This window comes from Botryllus schlosseri, chromosome 11 (genome assembly GCF_051294905.1).
Source record: "Botryllus schlosseri isolate E-star chromosome 11, Bs_hap1, whole genome shotgun sequence".
Lineage (NCBI taxonomy): Eukaryota > Metazoa > Chordata > Ascidiacea > Stolidobranchia > Styelidae > Botryllus > Botryllus schlosseri.
The window spans coordinates 2,834,656-2,857,496 of NC_137246.1; the positions used below are offsets into that span (position 1 = coordinate 2,834,656).

General features: G+C 42.3%; 3 protein-coding genes across 4 annotated transcripts in view; 2 read left to right on the top strand and 1 right to left on the bottom strand.

Annotated features, from left to right (window-relative positions):
• The window catches only part of LOC145449815 (uncharacterized), a 342,177-nt gene that overhangs the window by 104,710 nt on the left and 214,626 nt on the right, over positions 1-22,841 (top strand). The gene's annotated exons all lie outside the window — the stretch shown is intronic.
• Positions 1-22,841, top strand: part of LOC145449838 (uncharacterized) — a 113,179-nt gene that overhangs the window by 39,036 nt on the left and 51,302 nt on the right. The gene's annotated exons all lie outside the window — the stretch shown is intronic.
• Positions 1-22,841, bottom strand: part of LOC145450901 (uncharacterized) — a 33,865-nt gene that overhangs the window by 1,605 nt on the left and 9,419 nt on the right. The window contains exons 9-17 of the mRNA XM_080329399.1: positions 21,365-21,580; positions 16,772-19,753; positions 14,265-15,491; positions 12,048-12,265; positions 7,223-7,518; positions 6,031-6,113; positions 1,421-1,672; positions 530-599; positions 296-469 (exon numbers count right to left, since the gene is read on the bottom strand). Coding sequence (XP_080185525.1) covers positions 296-469; positions 530-599; positions 1,421-1,672; positions 6,031-6,113; positions 7,223-7,518; positions 12,048-12,265; positions 14,265-15,491; positions 16,772-19,753; positions 21,365-21,580 — 5,518 coding nt within the window. The remainder of the gene's footprint in view (positions 1-295; positions 470-529; positions 600-1,420; positions 1,673-6,030; positions 6,114-7,222; positions 7,519-12,047; positions 12,266-14,264; positions 15,492-16,771; positions 19,754-21,364; positions 21,581-22,841) is intronic.

The window sequence follows — 22,841 nt, forward strand, 5'->3', positions numbered from 1 at the left end:
GATGGTCACAGTCCGGTTCAGGAGCCGGAGCAGGATTTCATCTAATTTTTACGTGGCCGGACTGGATCCGGATTTTGAATTTGCGGTGACAGCCGGATTTTATTTGCTGCAATATAATTAATTAGCATTGTTTCAGCAGGATTTTTTCGGATTCCGAACGAACATTCACCCGCCAAAAGTTTTTTTGTCGTTTTGCCCGTCAATTTGAGACCAGAGAACCCCGGTTTAACACTACCGACCAAGAGCGCGCGGATTCGACGACTCTGTGTTCATCGGTTCTAGCACGGCGACTTACAATTGTCGAAGTATCTGGTCGCCAAGTTATGCAGAAAGAAACAAACGGTCTCGAACGTTTCTTGAAGATGCGGCAGCGTGGGCTGCCGTTTGTGCTGCTGTTTCTGTTTCAACAAGTAGTACGAAAGAATGCAACCAAACGATTCCAACACCGCTACGATCGTGCCATCGCTAACTGTAAGTAAACACCATTTTTACATCCGCCTTCCCGAATACTAGTTTAACGAAAACGCACCGGTCCTGTTGTTGCTGATATGCCCTGCGGACCAGGACTGCAAGATTGGCCAAAAACGTTCCGTCACAACCTGAAAAAAACATTTTCAAATATCGAATCACGCATACAAAACAGACTTGGAAAACTAGATCAATCTAGTCACAAGGAGGTCCCAAGACACAAGTCAATCTCACATTTATAGTTTTAACTCGAGTCAAGTCGAGTCATTCTCAATTCACCACAAGTCCAAGTCGGTGAGTACAGTGTCGAGTCCGATTAATAGCGTTGTGACTCGAGTCCAAGTCATTGTGTGTACTCTTCAGTTTTGAGTTCACAGCCGTTAAACCTACTTTTTTCTCTGCTCGAGTGATATAGAATTGCTCGCATTCATAATATCGTATTTTTTCTCAGTCCTAACAGTTTCTGGCCCTATTTTCCAAGGTACCAATTAAATGAGTGTCTTGGCCGTCCTAGTCTCGAGTCATGTGACTTGCTTCGAGTCATTGTTCATACACAATACACAATACAATACACAAATTGACTCGAGTTAAGTCATTTTATACATTCCAAAAAATGACTCGACCCAAGTCGAGTCACCAAAAACTCGTGACTCGAGTCGAGTTACGAATTTGAAAAAATGACTCGAGCCAAGTTGAGTCACCAAAAATCCGTGACTCGAGTCGAGTCATGTTATGAATTTGAAAAATGACTCGAGCCAAGTCGAGTCACCAAAAACTCGTGACTCGAGTCGAGTCATTTTATACATTCGAAAAAATGACTCGAGCCAAGTCAAGTGACCAAAAACCTGTGACTCGAGTCGAGTCATGTTACGAATTTGAAAAAATGACTCGAGCCAAGTTGAGTCACCAAAAATCCGTGACTCGAGTCGAGTCATTACAACCCTGCACGCACCTGCTTCTTCAAATCCGGCACGACCATATCCTTGGTCAAAGCTTCCAGGGCGTACAACTCGAGATAAACACTCCGTTCGAAAACACGGAAAGGCCTATTCGTCACACTTTGTTTTTCGTTATCGCCCGTCGTAGCGACCTCGCGCAAATTTGCCGCTTTCACTTTGTCCATCACGTCATCCAGGACCGTCTTGTGTAGCGTCGGTATGTTCGGGCACATCTGCCAGCCGATTTTGAGGTGAATCCAAGTCAACTGACCAAAGAACAAAGGGTTGATCAAAACGCACGCAAACAGGCATATTCCGTTAGATATTGAAGAATTCAACTTCCGCTAACAGGCCTAACGTTTCTTTGCGGGTTTTGGGGAACCACTGATTGAATTGTTCGATTGCTTAAAATAACCCTGCACATCTAATTAGGCTCCACGCCAACTGGTAGATTTGAACGCACAGAAGTTTGTGAATATTCATTTGATTATAAAATAATCTTTAAAAAATTCAGCCCCATGATACTGTTGCATTGTCTACTAAAACGACGCAAAACAAATTTGAGGCAATTCCTACCCATAGAAGCAAATTTTTTCGAGATTTTCAATATTAATTCTAGGATCACCCACCGTCCAGGCTATTTTAGACAATCTAATAATTTCACTGGATTGACAGTAAAATTTGAATTGCTTTACAAAATTTCTTATGATAAATTCGAAATTTACTAACTCCCGTGCGTTCCCATCTGCCAGTTGGGATTGAGCCAAATTAGGTGTTAATCAGCGGATCCCCGGAATCCAGAGAAAATATCTATTTTTGAACAACCCTAACGCACAGCCTTGTGCTACAAGCGGGCAGAGGTGGCCAAAGTAGTCAAGAAAGCTACTCAAGTAGAAGCAGAAGTACCGACGAAAAAATCTACTCAAGCACGAGTAGAAATGCTTCTTCCATAAGCAACCTGAAACTACTTGAAGTAGAAGTAGAATTGACTGACTTTAAACCTACTCAAGTCAAAAGGTGCAAATTGAGCTATGCGAAAGGTGCCGAGCTTCATTCATATTGATACATACCAGAAGGTATCCAATTTTCTAAAGTATAAGCATTCGTCCGTATCATGGAATGAAAATGCGATACTAATCCACTGATCCCTCGAGCAGCGCGTTTTAGAAAATAACATGGTATGGCGCACTCCCCGTATTATAGGGCCCGTAGTTTAGTCGAAGAGCAATACGGAGAAGTTGTATAGATACGGTGTAAACACTTTGCACGATTAGTAAGCGTTAATAAAAAATATGGTGGATCGTAAAAATGCCATATCGTGTAGCGTTATTTGCGGAAATTAACGGCATTACTACACTTGCTTTCATGCTTCAACATGTATGTTATACAGACAGAAGAACTGATATTAATTAGAACTCAAAGAACATGATACTGAGAATTGAAAGTGAAAGATAAATACTACTTCTCAAGGCGGAAAATGTATTTCATGTCTGTAGTCCAGAAAGTCCACGCCATGGACTGCTAGATTACGATATGATAAGTAAATACTAGATTGCGAAACATCAGTTTTAAAAGTTATGATGAGCCATGTCTACTGTGATGAAATATTTCATATGGTGAAGGGCGACAATGTGGTGTGATTGGAACCATGCCAACCCGCTACCTAAATTATATTCACCGATACTTTCGTGAAATCATACTTGTTACTCCGTACACACTGAGCGCGACGAAAATCATGGGCTTTACTCAACTTTTATGAAAATTAAATGTTCATACTCCATGAAAACAGCCCCGAAATTACTCAGGCTATCTTCCTGATTGGAGGATTAAACTACTTCTACTTGAAAAACTGAAAATAGTGAAAAGTAAGTAAGTAGATCACAAAATATTACAACGCAGAAGTAGCTAAATCAGATCTACTTGAGTAAGTACCAGATGTAGAGGAAAACTACTTGACTACTTCGAAAAAGTAGACCACCTCTGCAAGCAGGCTACATGTTTTGGACACGGTTAACCCTCCAAGGCTTCCCATTGAGGGGAGAAAGTATCTGCACTACGGTTGCCGGAGAACCCGGCCCTTGGAGAACCCGGCCCTACCAACTCGGCCCTCGGAGAACCCGGCCCTTGGAGAACCCGGCCCTCGGTGAATTCCTCGGGAAATTTTGAAATTAAGTGTATTCACAAGTATTAATATGAATTAATAAAGTAATAATGTTATTATCAACTGATTTGACAATCTTGTAAGGAGGTCAGGGCATGCGTAGATCATGCAGTCACGGAGTGATCAGATCACGTGATCACGCTTGCGTGGTCGGCTCAGTGTTGAATTGACTTGGCGCTGGGCGGACGTGCGACGTTCGACATACTCGTATCTGTTCATGACATCGCAATGGGTCTTATCGCATTGTACATTGTGTGTGAATTGTTCAGATGAAAAATATATCCCAACCAGGGGCGTAGGCAGGGGGGTAGAATTGAAGAACGTTCTACCCCCTTCCAGGCTCGATTCTATCCCGAAAATCCCAAGTCAACACTACTGCTATAACAACATTTCTTCACGTTATCGCCTAATTTCAATTTGCTGCGTGCGACGCCGATCGCCGACGCTGATTACATGCTTTTTTCTCGTCGATCTCTCGTCTATGGAAGCGCGTCTATGCAAGCGTGAAAGGGGCATTTTTCTCTTCGCGAGGGTTAGCGGTCAGCTTAATCCCTTTGCTTTATTCTGAATGCAGTCGTCGAGCAATAATAACATTTGTCGCGTCGTTCACGCGTTGTTTTGTCATCAATAGTTAATTGTAAACGATAACGAACATTAATAACATGAAAATAACAACTTATAACTGAATGAAATCATGTTTTAAAGCAATCGCATCTGATTCGTGCTTTGCCGAACTCAAGCCTGTTCCCCAAAACAGCGTGAAGACACAATACATTCGATTCGCATTTTATTTTTGACGCCATTGTTGTGCATTGTCTTGACCTCAATGACCATCTATACGTCATACTGGATTATGCCTTTCGTGATCGGTATCCCACCGGGACGCATTCAGCCTTCAATAGCCGCCGAAACTTGTTTGAGATTCCCTCGCTTTGCGAATAAGTCATTATTCACACGCCGGTACAATAAGTATATGCGCCATGTTCGAAATGAATGGAATTAAAACGCCGAGAACAGATTCTGAATATAACAGATTCTGCGCTGTATAGATTGTTCATCGTAAAATGTTGTTCTGGTATTGTTTCAAGGTCGATTACTTATTTGAATACAAATAAGATCTCCTGCACTGTCACGGGATGAGCGCGTGCGCATCGTAACATGAGCCCCGTGTAAGTTGTTGATTGCTAACACGATCCCCGCGCAAGCTGCTGATTGCTAACTCGCTTTCAGTAATTAGATCCGCCAATTAGTTAGGCTTTCAAAAGCGTACGGAATACAGAAGTCGCTATCGCTAAAGGTATGACGCATAGAGGCTCATTCTCCCCCCTTTATTCAGTTCTACCCCCTTTTTATCTCGGCTGGCTACGCCCCTGATCCCAACGATTGTTATTGCTCACATATCAACCACTCGTGGTCTGCTCGTTATTGCAACTGTAGGTTGAGGTGGGGTGTTAGGGTTGGGTAGGGTAGTTGGGAAAGGAGACATTAGGGTTCGGGGAGTGGGGCATTAGGGTTGCCGGGGGTGGGATATTAGGGTTGCAGGGGGTGGGATATTAGGGTTGCCGGGGGTGGGATATTAGGGTTGCCGGGGGTGGGATATTAGGGTTGCCGGGGGTGGGATATTAGGGTTGCCGGGGGTGGGATATTAATGTTGCCGGGGGTGGGATATTAGGGTTGCCGGGGTGGGATATTAGGGTTGCCGGAGGTGGGATATTAGGGTTGCCGGGGTGGGATATTAGGCCACATGCTGCAAAGCTGCGGCATCAAACTCCAAGTGCCGAGTTCCCTGGCAAACAATCATGGTGAACCGGTAGCATGCGTGGTAGATTCTTCGATATCAGGCTCTCGCACTGGGAGATCTACCACGGCACGTGATTGTTCCCTACCTGAGAATCATATCACATTTAATGCATTTTTAATTCAAAATTTTTCGAGGGCCGCATTCACCGAGGTCCAGAGTAGTCGAAAAACGCCATGAATACCACAACAAGTAGACCACGCGTGCTTGATATACAAAATTTCGAGTTCGTCGAGGGCCGGGTTCTCCAAGGGCCGGGTTCTCCAAGGGTCGAGTTGGTAGGGCCGGGTTCTCCAAGGGCCGGGTTCTCTGGTAATCTGCACTACATATTATGTCGATAAAATATTGACGGTGTGACGTTTTTATACCTATGTCCCATTCAATGAGCTGTCTAGATAATTCTAGAATGTGATTTAGAGCAAGATGTCGATGATCTAGTTTTAAGCTAATTTCTGACATCTTTGTTTGTTCTGAAAAGCTGCAGCTGAAAATTAAATTTAGAATTTTGGTTTTTGCAGTTTACAGGTCGAAAAGGTTGAGAACCACTGCACTAAACAAAGTTTAAGAATACCAGTGTTAGAGCTTGGGGTTAAGGTTGCGGTATGTTAGGGCTAGGATTAGGGGCCGACAATGACCGAGTTCAAAGGTAACCTGAACACGCGTACCTTTCGCAACATATCGGTATTCCAGTCTATATTCCCCATTCTTGAGCTCGGCGCGTGTATATCCTTATGAATCCCGTTTAAAACTGAAACGGAAAACCTGCATCAACAAGCGAAATCTGAGCATACAAAAGCTGGAATATATTGTAATTTTGGGTTTTCCTGAAATTCCTATAGGCGATTTCTATTGTGCTGTATTGTAAGGCTCCGAGTCACAAGTCAATCTCACTTTTATAGTCCGAGACCAAATCGGTCGAGTCCGAGTCAAAGTCATTATGTTCACTATTCAGTTTTGAGTTCAATCCAGCTCAACCCACTTTTTACAATTATGCTCGAGTGATACAGAATTGCCGGCTTTCATAATATCGTAATTATCCTCATTTCTAATATTTGCTGGCCCTATTTTCCAAGTATCGGGACTGATAAACGAAATACCAATCATGTGGTGACTGTACTATTCTTCGAAATCACAATGGAATGTCTGTTTTCGCCATCCAAGTTTGGAGTCGTATGACTTGGTTCGAGTTATTCACAATGACTCGAGTACAAGTCGAGTCAATAATACACAAATTGACTCAAGTCGAGTCGAGTCATGACAACCCTGTTTGAAAGTCGTATTTTGTTTAAAATTCAAAATTCAATGCCACTTCCAAGTTTTCGCAAATTCAGTAATATTAATTTTAATGTAATTCGCAATTGAATGATATATTCATATTGAAAAGAACCGGGATATTTCGGCCGACACTCGTCAGCGGTAATCGTCAGTTACTAGTAGAGAATTGGAAGAACATTGTATACCAACAATCGTATCGCCAAATATGACGTGACCGACATGAAATTTCGAATGATCGAGGCAAAAAGATTGCTCAAGCTCAATGGGAAATTCTTCAATTAATAAAGAACTACCCATCGTCAACACTATAATTTTAAAACCAGCATTTTAAACTATGCTATACACCGATTTTCGAAGAAAACTTAACAATTTCATGAGATTGACAGTAAAATGTTTTTTGATAAATTCAAAATTTTGCAACTCTGATAGCTTCGCTTTTACAGGTTGGAATCGAGCCAAATTTGGTGCACAGCGTTTTTTCAGTCAACCCAACAGTTTCATCAAATAGCCAGTAAAATTTGAAGAAAAAATTCAATTTCGAACAACCCAACTGTTGAGCCCTAAACACAAACAATCACTCACGAATCTTCCCAAAGTTAGGCTGCAGGAGTAGCACTTCGGGCCAGCAACAAAGCCCGTCCACCATGGAACCGACGTGGAGGTTGGACCTGTGGCTGAGCAAGTCGTAGCGGCACAGAGCGAATACCGGCACGGACACTTTCGTCATTTTGCATAGGAAGAAAAACGCTCGATGCAACGCGGAGCCTTGGGCGAGACTCAACGGGAGCCGGTTTGTGCCTTGCGCGTGTGACTGCAGCACGGTCAGGTCTGGGTCGTCCCACATGCGATTTGTGCCTTTTGGCAGTACGACGATCAATCTGAAACAGAACGGAGACGTCACGAGAAAGTCAGAGGCTGGTCAGTAACGAAGGACTTCTACTTTTTCCACGGTTGTAATGACTCCAGTCACGATTCTTAAGTGAATCGACACAGGCGCGTAGCCAGCCGAAAAATAAGGGGTGGATTTTGAAATAAAAGGGAGGGGTTTCGATTTTTTTCGAATTTACTAATAGAGCATCAATTCATTAGGGTTAAGTACATGCCTAATTGACGACTATACAATCTCTTCGAGTTGACGATTATACGCGTATGATAAGCTTGTCGACAAGTCCGGAAGTACTGTTAATTAGCGAATCCCTGATCTGTTGTGAACAAATAAATACGCTCGCTTATCAACGTGTCTTACGTAGCCTCGGCGACGCTCTGCGCAAGTCAAAATGTCCGAGTTTTTATGGAATTTGTGCTATGATGACGCCGATTTCAGGCGGTTCAAGCTTTCCTCTTTTAGAACTCAAGCCTTGACACACATCTTCTAATGGTTATGTTCATGTATTAGTGGAAATTAATTACGCATGAACGCACGCGTCGCACATGTTTGCGGACATTCGATGTCATTCAGTTTCGGGATGTCACTTTATAATCACAATCGCTAAGCAGCATACACTAAAACGGCATGGTATTCAAGCCCTCGGGAGATAGGAGCCAAAGCATGCTAGGCACGAGACGCGGTAGTTAGGCATACGATGATATCATTCGCACTAGGCCTATTGCAGATGCGATTGTGTAGGCCAGGGGTCGGCAACCTTTTGCTAGTCGCGGGCCAAATTTCGGATGTACAACTTTCTGGCGGGCCGGAATTTTTCTTGTACTATATTTTACGCTCACTTCGGTATATTATCCTACATTGCTGCAATCTCAATCATACCTATCAGAAGACACATGTATTTACACTTCAACAACACAGAATAAATGTGACAATTGACGCAGCTTGCGTTGTGAAAGGTTTTCAACTTCTGATAACAAGTCAGATGAAACAAAAATCAGACCCTATTTAAAATGGACGTCCGAAATACGTGATCTTAGCTTGCTCTTCGCGAATTTCATTGTTCAAAACTATTGTTCACATGCGTACGTGCTTCCAAAAATCGATGCAATTTCTTCTGCATTGTTGGTCAAGCCGGGATAAAGACCAATTTTAAGAACGTACTCTTTGTCAAAGTCATGCAGCGATATGCTCTTTGTATGAAATTTGTCATTCAATTCAACTGCATCGCATTTCAGAAAGGCCCATTTGAAATTTTCAGGCAATGGTATTGGCGTCCACATCAAACAGAGTACTGAATAGTCAGAATTCATTTTGTAGAGAAGGAATGTGGGAAAATCGGGTGAATATTCAGTAGTTAAATTTCGTATCACAGTTACAAATGTAGTGTCGGTACTAGGGTTTCTCTTTTCCAGTATAGGAAAGTGAGCATAATTTTCTTTGTACTGTTGACATTTCCAGAGTCACAGATTTGTTTTAAATGCGCCTCAACATCTCATGTATTTAGTTGTTTTCCCCCTGAAGTTGCAAATTCAATTTGTTCAGATGTGACGTTAAATGTACCAGGAAAGCAAGATGAGATACCCATTATCGATTACAAGATTATGAGTCAGCGATATTTGTGTTTTCGAGGAAAGTTGCTATTTCATTTCTCAGTTCATACACTCGTGTAAGCATAGCTGCTCGACTTAATGCACGAGCATGACAGACACAGGCCTACATGACATCGCCATATTGATTCTCTGCTTCTAGTAATATCTGGCGTAACTGATTCAGTTAATGAGACAAAAATCATATTAACAGTTTTCACCATTGTGGCCAAAACACTATTCAGGTTTTTTGTCTTGGCACACAATGCCTTCTGGAAAATTGAACTATAGATAGGCTAACTAACATACGGAGGCTAGTTATCTATAATTGAATAGTTTGAGATTGCGTCATTGCGTCTGAGATGTTCCAAGCGTTTTTGAAGCAAAGGAAGAACACCTTTATTGTCACACCCCATTATTAGAGTGGTAAACCCTTTAAAAAAGTATGGAACACCTTCGGTTGCGAGATACAACCGATTGATAAGCACTGATCCAGTCTAGTCTATCTCCATCTCCTACTTCAACCACCTTCGTTTTATGGCGTAACAATGGACTAATACGATGTAGGCTACTATTATATCGTAGCACATTTTTTTCATGCAGTGCTGCACTGCAGATTGAAACTCATTATGAAACGGCGGGCCGTATTCTTGTGATAACTAATTATTATGTCGCGGGCCGGACGATTTCGCTTGGCGGGCCGGATCCGGCCCGCGGGCCGTAGGTTGCCGACCCTTGGTGTAGGCCATCGATGGTATAGTGCGCACCGGGCCTATTGCAGATTAGAGGTTGACCGATATTGATTTTTGCAGGCCGATACCAATTATTCGCACACTCGCAAGGCTGATAACCGATATCATAGGCCGATATATACGGAAGGAGCAGAGAACCATTTGCCAAAAATATTATATCTTAGGCAAGAGGGCATTGGTACATGCCACAGAAAGCAGAACAACAAACGAGAAAACTGAAATTACAAATAATTTTTGCTTAATTGTGCACATTCATTGACATTTGGGATAAACCAAAAAGCAAAACTTGATACAGGATAGCAGATCAGTCCAGTAGAGGTAGATTGTATTGCAGGAAGCATAGTTTCTGTGCATGCTCATTGCTCACTCAGTTAAACTCGTCCTGCAAGGGTATATCTGTCGCGTATCGCCCTTTGCCTCGTCGACTTCTCGATATTGAGAACACGGAGAACATGGAGCATTGCAGCAATCAATAACCTAATTTCGCAATCATCTCAGCGTTAGATCGCGCCGCGTTACATTTACTGCATTTCCATGCACGGCCGATAGGCCCATTTTCGAGAGACTCGGCCGACGAACGGGAGAATTTTTGTTGCGCAGCACACCCACGTTGGCTGACTTGTCGGCCATCGAGTCAATACTTCGGCTTGGCCGTTCGGCCATGCTTGTGCTGTATCTTCGATCAGCTGATTGCTATTTGGTACTAACAATGCACTTTTCTTATCAAATTAACCATGGCCGACACTCTGGACATATCTTGGACGCATTGAGAAGCCAGGAATTTAATTATGACTGCAACGGAAGTTAGTAGTACCGCTACTTCTGCAAATCACCCCTAGGCTACCAAAATCTTCTTCGCTATCTGCTCACATATGCTGCTGCCACAATGCGAGAGTTTGTGTTTTGTTACATGGATACAAAGTACGTTTTGACCACAAACTAGGTGAACTTATTTACAATCCCCTGGTAAGCAAGTCATCAATAAGACACCCGAGGTCTGAATCCCTAGACTACTAGACAACAAGTGACTAGTCTGCGCTCGAAATTATCGGAACACGATATCCCATTTCTATATCGCCCAAATACTAAGATGTGCCACCTTAGTTCATTTTTTTTCTATCGTATTTTATTTTCTGTTAGTTTTAAGCAAGTGGTTCATCACGAGTATTTTACATGTTGGATTTAGGCCTACGTGTTCCAGGTTGAAGCAGGTTGTTTGATTGAATGACCGCTACAAGTCGTCTCGGTTCAGTGCTACCGAGTCATTTCACCGCAATCTTGTGATTATTTTGAAATTATTACTGAGTAAGTAACCCAAAAACGTCATCGCGAACGCTCCGCCCACCTAGTTCGGCCAAGTCACGGTAGGATTACGCCTGGTCATGGAAACACGGCCGCCATGTACAACACATGGGTCATGGCCTTTCGGCTCGCACATCTCTGACAATACGACTTATTGAATTGCAACCGAGTATTAGCATCAGAGCGGGCATTTCAAAAGGACGGGGTTTCGCTTCTAAGGGAAGGGGTTTCGACCCCCGAGCCTCCCCCTCCTGGCTACGTGCCTGACTCGACTGGACTTGAGTCAATACAATTGACTCAACTTCTACTCGAGTCATTGCGCATGGCACGTCCAAGTCGTATGTCTAGAGATTGGACGTCCAACACAGCATCCGTTGCAGCTTCGAAGAATGGTAAGCTACAACATTATCGGTATTTCGTCTATCAATACTGGTGTTTGTAAAATAGTTCCAGAAACTGTGCAAAGTGAGAAAAATTACGATAATATGAATACCAGGCACCCAAACAGAGTTGTAAAAAAGTAAGTTGAACACGAACGGTTTGAATGAACAGTCAACATAGTGACTTGGACTCGGACCTCAACACTGTGACTCGAACTTGAACCTTTGCCCAATGACTCGGACTTGACTCGCTGGTGAATTCAAAATGACTCGACTTGACTCGAGCCAAAACTATAAAGTATGATTGAAGTCGTTATGTTTTTGACTATTTCCACTTCTACTCGAACAGATAATTTTTGACGTTACAATGAAATGCCTCTTTCGGCTGTCCAAGTCTCGAGTCGTATGGTCAAGTACAGTCGAGTCAACACACAAATTGACTCAAGTCAAGTCGAACCATTTTCAGAAATTAAGAAATTGAATCAATGCAGTTCAACGTACTTTTTCAAAATCCTCATGAAAAAAGGGATGACCGTCGTCAGAATGGCATCTCCGCAAACGACACCGGAGCAATGCAGCACCCGCATCCTTTTCAGAAACTTCTGCTCGCACAGCGGCAAATGGTGGATAGCTACGTGCGGTTCCGCGTCTGACTGCTTCTTCATGAGGTTGACTTCTTCGGAAGTGCGCTTCATGATCGAAACGATTTCGTCCAAAATCTGAACGGCGGAAACATGATAAGATTGCGGATTAGGGCTGTTCAAAAATAAGTTTTATTTTCAAATTTTATGGGCTACTTGATAAAATTGTGAGGTTACCTAAAAAAACGCTACACACCAATTTTGGCGAAATTCTAACCAGTGTAAGCGAATTTATTATAGTAGAAAATTTTGGATTTATTCAATAAAAATAAACATCAAAATTTTTCAAATGTTTCTGGCTACCACATGAAATTGTTAGGTAGAAATTGTTAGAGAAAACGATGCACAACAAATTTGGCTCTATTCCAACCAGTAAAAGCTAAGTTATTGATGCTCAAAATTCAGGATTTCAAGCGGTAGCATTAACGGCGGGGAGATCTGTAATAATAAATAATCAAAGAATTTGCCACCGTAGATACTACTTTTTTCTGAATGCAAATTTTGAAGAGCTTCTTGGAGGTGCAGAACTTCAATATACAATTAAATAGTTTATTCATATTGAAATGAACCCAAATATTTTCGGCTGACACTCGTCAGGGGTAATCGTCAGCAACTAGTAGAGAATGGGAAAGAACATTGTATATCAACAATCGTATCACAAAATATGACGTCACCAGCATGAAATTTCAAATGAGAGAGCGTTCAATGTACTATTTTTAGGTGGTACACGAACTCCTTTTGTTGACAGAGTTTTGGTTGGTGTATTTTGATAAAAGTTGATTCCAAGGCACACAAATGGAATTGTGAACGGCCTCGCCCTACGATTCGAAATCGGTCGTCTCGATAATTATTCGCACAAATCGGATTATCCAACAGATGTTTGCCGATGGCAGAATTAATGGCCTTTGATCGATCAGCATCTATCTTAAGTGGATGAGTTAAGGGTGAGCTTTTCACATCGCGTGACGCACGTGTTCTGATAAATCTGGGGACATGTTGGTTTATGCGGTCCTGCAGACGTCTTGACGTTCTTCCCACGTAGCCACAATCACAGTGGCACCTATATTTGTACACTACAATACTTTGTTGAAGTGCAGGAAGCACGTCTTTGCGTGTTGAAGGGAGCAGTTGTGTTGTTGTAAAAATCACATTGGTTTTGACTGTGTCGTAACATTTACCGACAGCAGAAATCAATTGTTTTTCAAAGCGGGTGGAAATGGGGCCAATCCAAGGTAGATGGATAGAAACATCTTTTATTGTTCGTGCGGTGGGCTCTGTTCGTTTTTCTGCGTTGAATTGCGTTAATTTCCTCTCCATGCCGCGGCTGATGACGTGTTCAGGGTAACCGTTATCAAGCAAGATTTTTCGGATGTAGTCAAGTTCTAAACTCAGTTTGTTACCCGAACATATCATCAAGGCTCTATGCACGAGTGTGCAAAGGCCATTAATTCTGCCATCGGCAAACATCTGTTGGATAGTCCGATTTGTGCGAATAATTATCGAGATGACCGATTTCGAATCGTAGGGCGAGGCCGTTCACAATTCCATTTGTGTGCCTTGGAATCAACTTTTATCAAAATACACCAACCAAAACTCTGTCAACAAAAGGAGTTCGTGTACCACCTAAAAATAGTACATTGAACGCTCTCTCATTCGAAATTTCATGCTGGTGACGTCATATTTTGTGATACGATTGTTGATATACAATGTTCTTTCCCATTCTCTACTAGTTGCTGACGATTACCCCTGACGAGTGTCAGCCGAAAATATTCGGGTTCATTTCAATATGAATATACTATTTAAATGCAAATTTTGTACTCCGATATCTTCGCTTTTACTGGATGGAATTAAGCCAAATTTTTTGCGTTCAGGGTTAAACTGGGGTACGTGGGCTAGTTTCAAAGGTCCGTAAAAGGTCAATGTAAAAATGCCAACATTAAACTATTGACTGTAAACTATTACCTTTCAAGTCATCACAAATTCGTAAATTTTTACTTGGAAGTTTGTGTAAGCAAGATAAATATTTGGAATTCCAATTCACAAATTTAGGGTACTAGGACAATAATTGAATACTCACAAAACTCTCGGCAATTTTAACAGGACGCTTCGTCTCACGCATCAGTCGCGCCAAATCCTCGAACTTCTTCAACTCAAAATCATCGGAACGCGAGTCTACAGTCGTATCTGCATCCACGTTGTTGCCTGGAACGTCTTTTTGGACTGACATTGCGCAATGTGACGCGTCAACCACCATATCAGCACGATCATCTTCTGGCACGGAGTCGTGTTGACAATCCCCAGACGCGTCGTCAGAAATATCGATCACCAACTCATCGTCGCAGTCCGCAGACGAGTTATCGTCAGATTGCCTTTCCTTCGTTACATCGTCAGACACAATTTCACTTTCCAGAGGCACCTCTTTACCCGCCTCACCCTTATTTATCACCACCAATTTTTCGCCGACATTCGTCACAACGGAATCTTCCACGACAGCGTCATCACGATTATTCTTATTTCTTACCGCAGTAAGATCAGAGTCCGTCACTATGTCGCGTGTTTCATTGTCATTTTTGTCAACACTTTCTCCTACACTATCTACGGGATCAACTTCAGCAAGTGTATCGTTGACGCACATTTCGACATCGTTTTTCACACCAACTATACTATCAACAGGTTTCAAATCGCTGTTTTCAGACGTTATTTCGCCATGTGTATCACCGTCACTCATTTCAATGTCTTTTTTCACGCCACCAATACCATCGCAAGGATTTAATTTGCTGTTATCAGTTATTTCGCTTTGTGTATCATTGCCGCTCATTTCAACGTCTGGATTTGACTCCATATTGTCATAAACATTGATGTCCGGGTCATTAATTGTTTTTGATTTCTCACTCAAAGCGCTAACCGACATGCTTACATTCGAGTGCCAGTGTGACGGTATATCTTTGCGGCGCTGCGGGAAAGACACCGTGCTGTCTGTAATCGTCGGCGTCCGAATGCCGCACAAATCTCCAGACGCGGGCAGCTTGATAGGCGGGACCGCGACCGCTTTTTCCGGGGCTTCGCAACTAAAACGCCTCGGCCTGAAAGCCTCGCTGTTCGGCTTCGAGATCTTGACGGGCGCGTTACTGGCTGCGCTTGCATGGCTGTCCGCGGATGGCGTTTCGTTTTTGTTCTGCTTTTCGTCCTTGTTTGGAGTGCGGAAACTGATGGCCGTTCGCAAGTCCTTGCTGGGAGCAATCTCCGCTTTTCTGCCACCTTCTTCCGATTCGGGGTTTTTGGCGTCGTCGGAATTTTCCGCGGACTGTCATTATAAACGGGTAATAAGTAAGGCGATTTTTTTCTTCTTAAAATATGTAGGATTTTGACATAAAAAATCAAAATTTCGACAATTTTTGACTTTAAAAATCGTAATTTTGACCAAACTTGACCTAACGTATGTAAATTAGGTGTTTTCCCACATAATGTTACAATTGTACTACTTATCTTCGTTTCTGGTTGCAACTGTCTGTCCTTACATAGTGGTTTGGCCTGAAACAAAAACTTTTTTGTCGAAGAAACTGACAAATTTTTACACGAAAAAAAACTTTGTTTTACCGAAATCTGGCCCTATGAAGAATTCCAGTAGTTACATTACGCGTTAAGGTTGAAATAATCAAAATTTTGTTGAAGTACAACGAGAGATACTTTCTACATTCTCGGGTAGAAAGTGCCCGTCTTTACTAAGTAGCTTGCAGAGAATGGAGAAAGAACGTTTAACAGCAGCAGTTGTCGACTGACATCACTAAAGTTGTGTGCACACTGCCGGTGACAAACTGTGTTGCTTCATTCTGACAATGCTGTCTACGTCACAATTTTTCATCATGCGCTTTTTGATATAAGATCCAATGCCCACATTGGGATATCGCGGTACGTTGAGCATAAAATCATGTCAACCTATTAGTTTCATTTGACCGTTTATGACTCACAATGACCAGACAACACGCCGTCTACAACGGTAGGCCTATAAAGTAGGCTACACGCTATAAAAGTCCAATGATAAGTTCATTGACAGTGCAAACATCTACGATACAAACGAAATGCAGGTTGCAAAAAATTTTAACTTTGTGAAAAAATGTTGACATTTTTTGACCTAACGCTACAATTTTGACATAATTTTGACATATTGTGATAGTTCAAAAAAAATCGCCCCGCTCACGACCGACTCAAGGATGCAAAGGGTCAAGTTCGAGTCATAGTGTTGAGGATCGAGTCCGAGTCCAAGTCATAAGACTTTGATCCAGTAACATAGAATGTCTCAAGTCATATGACTTGGTTGAGTCTTTCACAGTTACTCAAGCACCAGTCATTACACAAATTGACTCGAGTCGAGTCAATGTAAAATTGCAACTCGAGTCCGACTCAAATTGAATCATGACTCGAGTAAATACAACCCTAGAGTTAGTGTTCCTACAGGTGTTCAGTGACCACGTACTATTCTCTTTCAGAGCACTCAAGCCGCCTTTGCTTACTCACGGCACTAATTACTTTAGCACCTATATTTTAAGACTCCTTCGAATTCCACAGTGAAGTAAAGCTACTTACGTTGGAATGTTCGTCATTCGAATCCTCGATCGCGCTGATGAGAGACAGCCCAAACGAAGCGTTGGATTTTGGCTTCGGTGGAGACTTCAAAGGCGAAATAAAGTCTTTCGCCATCAGCATTTCCGCAAATATCTCTTCCAACATGTCGCTGGAAACGGATTTGCGGGCCACACCCGTTTTTCTAGCTTTTGAAACTTCACGTTTCCCCGATGTCTTTCGTGATAGTTTTACGGCATCGCCAGCGCCGGAAGGCTTGGCAAAAGGCACCCTGATACTTATACCTGCGTTCGATTTGGACTGAGACGAATCCTGGACACAATCTTTTGCCGCAATCGAACGCGCTCCATTGTTTGCATCGACACCACCATCTGGCTTGTTCCGAGTTGATACAGGCTTTGGAGTGCCTTGGTTTTTCGCTTCCGCCTTCTGCGTCTTATGAGAGATCCTACGTTTTTTAACGGTAGGCATAGTGTCACCGTCAGAATGCGTGTCGCTCACCAAAGCATCGCTCTCGGACGAGAACCGAGAGGAGACGGGTGCTTTTCCGAAATTTTGGGACGTGCGTTTGACGGCGACCATTTTTGGAGACGTCGCTTTCGAATTTTTCTGATTTTCAGACGGATTATCTTGTTTTTCAGACGTGTTTTTGTGTTTTACGGACGAAGTTTCCTCTTTTTCGAGAATGTTTGTCTGTATTTCAGACGTATTCTCATTTTCGGAAGAATTCTTCAGTTTTCCAGATGATTTATCATGTGTTTTAGACAAATTTTTCTCTTTTTCAGACGGATTTTCCTGTTTTTTAGACAATTTTGCTAGTATTTTAGACAAATTTTTCTGTTTTTCGGACAAACTCTTCTGTTGTTCAGACGTCACTGAATCGGCAATGGCCTTCTTTGACAACAAGTTATCATCGCTATACTTTAGTTCTTTTTCGGGTACCGTTTTCGAAAGCGAATCTGCGGATTTGACATTATCGACAGACGGCTTTCTTTTCAAAAAGTATCCCTTGTAATACTTTGAACTGCGCGTCGACACCGGCACAGACTCCGGGACTGATTTCGTATCGCTATTGTTATCGCGATCATTGGCTTCCATGCTCGAAGATCCTTCGGTTTCCGAGATAATCGAGCAACTACGTTCCAAAATGGAGTCAGATACGGAGGATGTCAAATTCTTTCGTAACGGTGATCGCGGCACGGGTTTTACGGCCTTCGATTTTTGATTAGCCGTTTCAGAACTCGAAGGCTTAACTCGCAAATCTTGCGATTCTTTACATGGCGGCGTTGTGTCCGATTCATCATCATATATTACACTGCCAGACGACAAAGGCAATGATACCTGGGAATTACCACATTCCGTACTTTTTTTTCGCTTTTTATCAACTTCTTCTGTCCCAGATTCTGAATTGGCCGATTTTTTGGCAAAAACGGTCTTATTTTTTTGCGTTTTGTCAAATCCTTCCGTCCCAGATTCCGATTCAGTCGATTTCCTGGAAGAACCAAGCCTTTTAGTCCGATTTTTCTCAAATTCTTCAGTCGCAAATTCCAATTCGGTCGATTTGCTTGAAGAACGAAGCATTTTTTTCCTGTTTGTCTCAGATCCATCAGCCCCAGATTCTGACACGGCCGATTTCTCCGCGGAATCAAGCTTTTTCTCAAATTCTCGCGTCTCACACTCCGATTCAGACGATTTCCTGGCAGAACGAAGTTTTTTTTGTCTATTTTTATCGAATTCGTCCGTCCCAGATTCTGATTCGGTGGATCGCCGGACAGAACCGATTCTTCCGCGTCTGTCTGACAAACTGGACTTGCCGTTACATTTTAAAGGTGCGCCGGCTGAACTCTTAGCCCGGGCCACGCGTTTTTTCCTTGGCGACAGGGTGGGCAGAAGTTCGTCAACGTCGCTAGACCCGGTCGCAGTCATCGAGCGCGTTCTCCTTCTCGATGGAGTTGGAGTCACGTTAGAATTGTCATTTTCCGAGTTCAAATCGCAATTTGACGACGCACCATTTTTCATGGTATCCGAACTGTCGTTCGCAGACTTGTCATCATCATTTTTAGCATTTGTAATTTCAACACCATCATTTTTATCATCTGTGATTTTATGGTCGTCAGTATTCTTATGAGGCTTAGCTTTATTAACCACATTTTTACCACTCACATTATCTACTGTTTCATCCGCAAAAGTTCCGATGTTTGAATTACTTTCATTTTCTGAATTCTTATCAGTGGAATCAGGCAGGTCTGACCCAAGCTCTGGCATTATAGACACAAATCTCTGATCGTGCCCACTATTCGATGACTCAGAGTCGTCAACAATGGTCTCATCTTCAATTTTCACAGTGTCCACAACGTCGATATTGCGATTCGTAGATTCATCCATAACAGACGCGCCAATTACATTGACGGATGAATTCCGTTCATCGGACACGCTTTCCGCATCATCCGAATCATCATTATCCGACATTTTGAGGTCTTCCGAAATACTGTCTGCAGCCGTTTCAAAGATTTCGTGACCTGGGCCGCCTACGTTTTCGATTTCAGGCGTGTCTGGTTCGTCCGCGGCCAGAACAGGCATCACAGACACGAATTCGTCACGGCACTGGTCCTCCGACTCTACCGGGGATTGAAAATGCATGCCCGGGTCTTTTGCAGAGTCCGTATTTTCAGAATTGTTGTCATCAGTAGATTTTTCAATCGATCTTTCACATTCTGGTTCATTTCTTTTAGACGATGCTTCTTCCTGCTCAGATCGGGTGCTATCCAGACGATCTTCTTCCGTTTCCGAGATATCATACTTCTTGCTAGTTTGAGAGTTTGGCGGTTCGTTGACGACAGAGTCTGCAGATTTTGGCGCGCGGTTGGCACGACGAGGTTTCTTTGGTTTTTGATCTTTGCACTCCGCGTCGTCGTGGGCGTCTTCGCGTAACGCGACCGCTTGTTTGACGCGCGTCAGAGCGCATCTGCTTGTCGAGAGAAACTCCTGAAAAAAAAATCAATTCTATCACGAGTAGGTCGGAATGTCGAATGTCTTGGTGCCAGAGTTTTTACAGCTACAAAATTTTCAGCTATTCAAATTAGATTACAATCGGAATTATAGCTCCCCGCTCTTTTTCAAAATTAGATTATAATTACCGGATTCACAAAAACTCGAAAATCGAATAGAATAACGAAGAAGAAATACAACAAAAACTGAGTTCACTTCCTATCAAATTAGAGTTCAGAAAAATGTCTGTACACTGAGGTTGGTTTGTTTCGCACCATACAATTCTCCTGTTAAAAAACAGGAATTAGGTTACAATTAAAATGAGAAACCTTCACAAATGAAATTAGAATTCGATTATCGGCAGTTTTGTGTAACACAGGGGCAGGAAACTTCTCCAGCCTGATATGGGAAAACAAAGTGGCCTACTTTGTGGGCCGGATTACACAACCTGTACCGGTACATTTATCGCGTATTTATCCATTTACACAAGGAATAAACCGAATTTAATGTAAACTTTAAGTTTAAAGCGTAGACGTAGAGGCTAAAAACAGTATTTAATGAATTTATTAACCTGATGCCCTTCAATAGCTGTTGAAGTCAATCAAGGATTTGTGGTCGATCAAAGTCTGCATGTCGTATTAACGTCCATGGTCGAAAATCTTTGCTCGCAAATGTACACGCGAAAAGCAAAACAAATATAGTTTCATGGCCCTTTTTCAGGTTGGCAACTTAGATTCTTTGCGACGCATAAATTTTGTCAACACTTTCTGATTATAATTTCACCATCAGGGTAGAAAATCTCTGCGAGCCGCTGAAAATCTTGCCCCTGGTCTAATACGTTCGTGAATTTCGGTGATTCCCTAATGTCGGACGCCTATCCTACACTGCAAATACATGAGCGAAATATAGGTGTATTTATCAGATTTTCATCCCAGCGCAGGATGTAAATTGGGTAAGCAGCACTTTCAGGTTCCAGAATAGCACGGTGGGGTGGTGCAAGACTTGGAAGGCCCTGCACAAGGCTATTGCTGCAACTTCCTTGTCCAGCGGCATATGCACAATAGGGCTCTTCAAAAATGACTTTTTTTCTCAAATGGCACTGGCTACTTGATAAAATTGTTATGTTACCTAATTTAAGCCTACACACCAAATTTGGTTCACTTCCAACCAGTAGCCGCATTGCTACAGGAGAAGAAAGTTTCTATTTATTATATAAAAATAAATAACAAAAAATCTGAAAATTTTCTGTTCACCCCATGAAAGTGTTAGGCTGTCTGTAGAAACGATGTTCACCAAATTTGGTTCAATTCCAACCAGTGGAAGCGGAGACATTGCCGTCAAAAAATTTGGATTTGATTAAAATAGTATTTACGGTGGGCACCACTATAATAAATAATTAAAGAATTGGCCACCGTATATACTAGCCAGTGCGATTTGAGAAAAAGTCATTTTTGAAGAGCCCTAATGCACAATTGCACATCACGGTAAGCGTATGTACAGATCGTGTGTAAGTGCATGATGAGTCGGTGTATATGCCGCAAAAACATCAAGGACGAAAACATACAATGTTCTTTTCTTATCCCTGACCGGGAATTGTGATCAACATGCCTCATTATATTGATAAAGCTTGCTCAAGGCGATGTCGTCCCGTGGCTCGATCGAATATTTCTCGCAGAAAGCGTCGATCTTCCTGTAGAGAGCGTTCATGCAGTGTTCTTTCTTTGGAATTTTCCTGGCGAACATCCCCTTGTAAGATATTGCGATCTGGTTGAGATCGTCGATCTGCTCTTGCGTCGGGTTATTTTGAAATTGCTCGATGCGGTCCTAAAAAAAAATTCACAAAAATGAAAACCGTTTCGAGGTAAACCGAATAATGTGCATTGCAAATGACTAGCCAAGTCTGCAGTCGAGTCACGATTTTTTGGTGACTCGACTTGAGTCAGTTTTTCAAATGCGTTAAATGACTGGACTCATCAAGTACTCGGAAGGGCTGTTCAAAAATAACTTTTTTCCCGGATTCAAGCCTATCACTGATTAAATTGTTTGGTTACCCTAAAAACGCTGCACAGCAAATTTGATTCAATTCTAACAAGTATACGACTCCGCAGATCCAATTAAAATTTCTAATTTTTTAGGAAAAATTTTTTTTAAAAATTTTCAAATTTTTCTGTCGACCCCACGAAATTGTTGAGCTGTCTTCAAAAACGATGCAAAACAAATTTGAGTCAATTCCAATTAGTAGAAGCAGATTTATTTGAAATTTTCGTTGATAATATAACGATCAAGGATAATCCGTGAATTATCAACGAAAAACTTAAAAGGGAACCCAATGATTTGGACTCAAACTCGAGTCAAAACTCTATGACTAGGACTCGACCCTCTACTCACTGACCTGGACTTGACCCGGTGGTTAAATGAAAATGACTCGACTTGACTCGAGTCAAAACTATAAAAGTAAGATTGACTTGTGACCAATGTTCCCTCTAAACTGCGCACGTGCGCAAATGCGCAGTGCTTTCGTGGTCTCTGCGCACAGAAAATTCAAGCTGCGCACAAAAAATCCGAAGTGATGACCTTTTTTTGAGTCGTTACGCACTGTTTTCCAAGGGTCTGCGCAGTGACCTGGTGAGTGTGCGCAGACTCGTGTAAAATTAGAGGGAACATTGCTTGTGACTTGGTTACAACCCTGCACGAATAGGGGAGGAAAGTACCCAGGTATTATTAAGATTCCTACCAATAGGCAATCAATTGCAATGTAGAATGAAATCTACCTAGTCAGTTATAGGGAAGAGGAGTCGACACCAGACACCAGACTTTCGTACGACCTAAAATTGTGACCCAAACCCGACTCATGTTTAGGGTTGGGCGCAATCATTCGAGCGCACGAATCCAAATTGATTATGATGATGATTTGAATAGAGTAGCGAAAGACGATTTTCCCGAGTACTGAAATTATAAGCTATCAGTTATATAATATCAACGAGAATTATAGTTTCGATGCATTTTCCCAACACGAAGCATTGCACCCTCAATTAGTCGCATCACCGCATCAGTAAAAATGTCTAAACTACACAAGTCAGGCAGC